General features: G+C 56.6%; 1 protein-coding gene across 1 annotated transcript; it reads right to left on the reverse strand.

Moving 5' to 3' along the window:
• Positions 1 to 539: 539 nt before the first annotated feature.
• Positions 540 to 1,997, reverse strand: LOC138996917 (interferon lambda-3-like). Its single transcript, XM_070398192.1, has 6 exons — positions 1,988 to 1,997; positions 1,705 to 1,886; positions 1,301 to 1,378; positions 912 to 1,055; positions 726 to 809; positions 540 to 638 (listed from the first exon to the last, which is right to left on the reverse strand). The coding sequence occupies exons 1-6, from the start codon at positions 1,995 to 1,997 to the stop codon at positions 540 to 542; spliced, it is 597 nt and encodes a 198-aa protein (XP_070254293.1).
• Positions 1,998 to 3,059: the final 1,062 nt, after the last annotated feature.

Below are 3,059 nucleotides of genomic sequence, written 5' to 3' on the forward strand. Positions count from 1 at the left end.
ATGTAGGTCCCTGTGCGAGCACCAGCGACAGGCTGGCAGGAGATGTAGACAGACAGACGCTTTCTGCCCGCGGGAACGGGAACCTCAGTGCTACCACTGCAGGGAAGAGAATTCTGCCAACAGCTTGACTGAGCTTGGAGGTGGACCTTCCTCCCAAGGCCTCCCTAGCAGAATCCCAGCAGCCACACTTGGACTTCAGCCTGTGAGACCCCTGGCGGAGAAAGAGGCTGGCCACCCAGAGCTCTCATCTATGGAGCTGTGAGATACTAAACTTGTGTGGTCTGAAGATGCTAAGTTTGGGAAACCTTGTTATGGCGGCGAGAGAAAACTAATCCGCACAGTCATACACACAGTCTCACAGCACAGGAAACATCGTTTTCTTATCATTTATTTGAACAATTCTTACAAAAAGTAGAAAAATAAATATTTTACAGGTCTGAGTTTGACAATTCACACACATAAATACATAAATAGTGGTTGGGTGGCAATAAATTAAGAAACGTGAGGGATGCAGGGACAGGAGCAGGCGGGTCTGAGGGTCACACACACAGGTCTCCATCAGCGACACATCTCAGGTCACGGACGAGGAGGTGGAAGAGGTTGGATGCGACAGAGGCTTCAAGGCAGTCACGGGATTCCTGGAGAGAGGAAAGGACAGGTCAGTGGCTGTTCATCATCTGGGCCCCAAGTTGTCCCCAGAAACTGGTCCTGTCCCAGTCACTCACCTTCTTCTCAGCCTCCTGGAGGCGGAGCAGCCATTGGCGGAGGCGGCCCCGGGGCCTGGGGCCTGCTGTGGACTGAGCTGGGACCTGTGGGCAAAGGAGGGTGGTGAGTGAACAGGGTGTCAGACACACGGGGACATACAGGTGGTCAGAGCCCACAGACGTGGCCTGGGAGCCCAGAGCACTCACACAGGCCTGAAGCTTGGAGTGGATGTGGCGCAGCGTGTGAAGGGGCTGGTCCAGGATGTCCCCCAGGGTCGAGTTAGCCACGGGCCCCAGGACCTTCAGTGTCAGGGCCAGCTCAGCCTCCAAGGCCACAGGGCGCTCCCACACCTGAGCAGGGGAGACACACAGGTGAGAGAGAACAGGTGAGGAGGGCTGAGGAACGAACAGGTGAGGGCAGGAGACAGGAGAGAGGGAAGGTCAATGTGAGCAGGGGAGGAGAAGAGGTCAGGGGGACTGCTGGGGAGGGCAAAGACACAGAGAAAAGTGAGAAGGAAAAGGTGAAGGAGCCACCTAAGAAGCCAGAGGAGCGGGGCCAGGTGAGGGCAGGGCTGGGCCTGAGTCTCCCAACTCACCTGCAGCTGCCTCAGGTCCCAGGTCCTGGGGAGTGGGCGGGAGCTGCAGCTCCAGTTCCTCAGCAGGAGGGACTCTTCCTGGAGAGCAAGGGCAGAGGTCAGCCCACACCTGGAGAGCTGGAGGTTGACCCCTGCAGTGGGGTTGGAGGATGGCTAGCAACAGGAGCAGGGGGCTAACGTCCTAAAGGATGGGAGAGGCATCTCCAGTGCAGAAGAACAAGAGTCAGCCCCCAAACCAAGAGCAGGAGGTAGACCATGTGTGAAGGGTGGAGGTTAGCCCAGGGAAGGAAGGGTACAGGTCCACCTTGAGCCAAATGGGCCTGTGACCCACAGAGGGAAGGGTGGAGGGTAGCCCACAGCATGGGGGTGGGGAGGGGAGGCAGGGGAGAGGGAGGAAGACTCACCAAGGCGGCCTTGGCCCTCCTGAAGGCCTTCATCTCTTGTGGGGACAGAGACTTGAACTGGGCCATGTCGCAGCCCCTTGCACCCAGGAGGGTCGCTAGGGGCGTGGTGACGGGAACTGCTCCTGTGCTGGTCAGCACCGTGGTCATCAGCATCAGCACCAGCGCACAACACACAGCCAAGCCTGTGTTAGGGAAGGATGGGCAGATGAGGGGACAGAGTGTCAGAGGCTGTGGGTGGGGCCTGTGGCGAGTGAGGGTCATGGACAATGATGTGGAGGCTCACCCAGCTTCATCCTGGTCTCTGGTCTCTGGGCTCTGGTTTCTGGTCTCTATTCCAAGTGAGGATGCGAGTGTCCTCTCAGAGGTTGTCACGTGGGTCTCACTCAGCCTTCTTTGGTGTCTCTGGCCTCAGTCTTGTTTGGTGTCTCCGGCCTCAGTCTTGTTTTCTGGGTCTCAGCCTGCTGCTCGGTCTGTGTCCCCGAACTTCCAGCTAGGCAGCGATGCAATACCTCACCGAGCTCCATGGTGCAGCTTTTAGCCTGCACAGGCGGGCAATCCCAGCTGATGTAGGAAAAATGAAAACACACCTGCCACTAGGGGAGGCCCGAGGCTGGGGAAGCCCGGGCAGGGCGGGGCTTTGAGCCAAGTGAGCAGCTGGAGTGGAAACAGAAAGTGACACACACTCAGGCTCACCTACAGGAGGTGAGGTCCCAAGAGGAATCTCAGGATAAGGGCAGCCTCAGCCCCACAAAGAGGGGTTGCCTTTCTGCAGGACACCCCTGTGCAGGGAGAGGAGGAGGAAAGCACCTCCAGGGCTGTTGCCACCAAGACCCTGGGACTTCCAACAGGGAGGCTGTCAGGGGAGGGGAGAAGACAAAGGGAGAAGGCTGGGGGGGGCGGGGGAGGGGGGGCAAGGAAAGGTGAATGGGAGAGTAAGCAACATAAAGCAGCCCAGAGTTAAGAGGTCAGCTCTTCCCTCCCTTCCCCACCAGGGACTGTGAATGAAGGGGAGGAGAGGAGCTTGACAAACAAACATCTTTAATTGTCCAGTCACAGAGGTACCCAGGGATAGGAGTCTCTGCTAGGGTTCCCGGATGTAGCCAAGGGCTTCAAGGGATCCTGTCAGTGTGACAAATGCCTTCATTCATTCATCAAGTATTACTCAGCCTCTACTTTGTTTCAGGCACTGCTCAAGGTGCCAGGTTCAGAGCATTTAAAAGACATCCCATAAAACAACACTTGTCGGAGCTTTTTAAAAAACAACTTTATTGATCTTTAGAGAGAGAGAGGGAGAGAGAGAGAGAGAGACATCACTGTGAAAGTGAAACATTGATAGGTGGCTTCCTGCAAGTGTC

The sequence above is a fragment of the Myotis yumanensis genome, unplaced genomic scaffold (assembly GCF_028538775.1).
Source record: "Myotis yumanensis isolate MYYU_CA2020_CCGP unplaced genomic scaffold, mMyoYum1.0.hap1 SCAF_18, whole genome shotgun sequence".
NCBI classification, from domain to species: domain Eukaryota; kingdom Metazoa; phylum Chordata; class Mammalia; order Chiroptera; family Vespertilionidae; genus Myotis; species Myotis yumanensis.

Excerpts from the sequence above, each read along its gene's own strand:
- LOC138996917 (XM_070398192.1), bottom strand. Across the intron at positions 1,379-1,704 it reads GGAGGGCCAAGGCCGCCTTG|GAAGAGTCCCTCCTGCTGAG; the intron begins GTGAGTCTTCCT and ends CTTGCTCTCCAG. Across the intron at positions 810-911 it reads ACTCCAAGCTTCAGGCCTGT|GTCCCAGCTCAGTCCACAGC; the intron begins GTGAGTGCTCTG and ends CTTTGCCCACAG.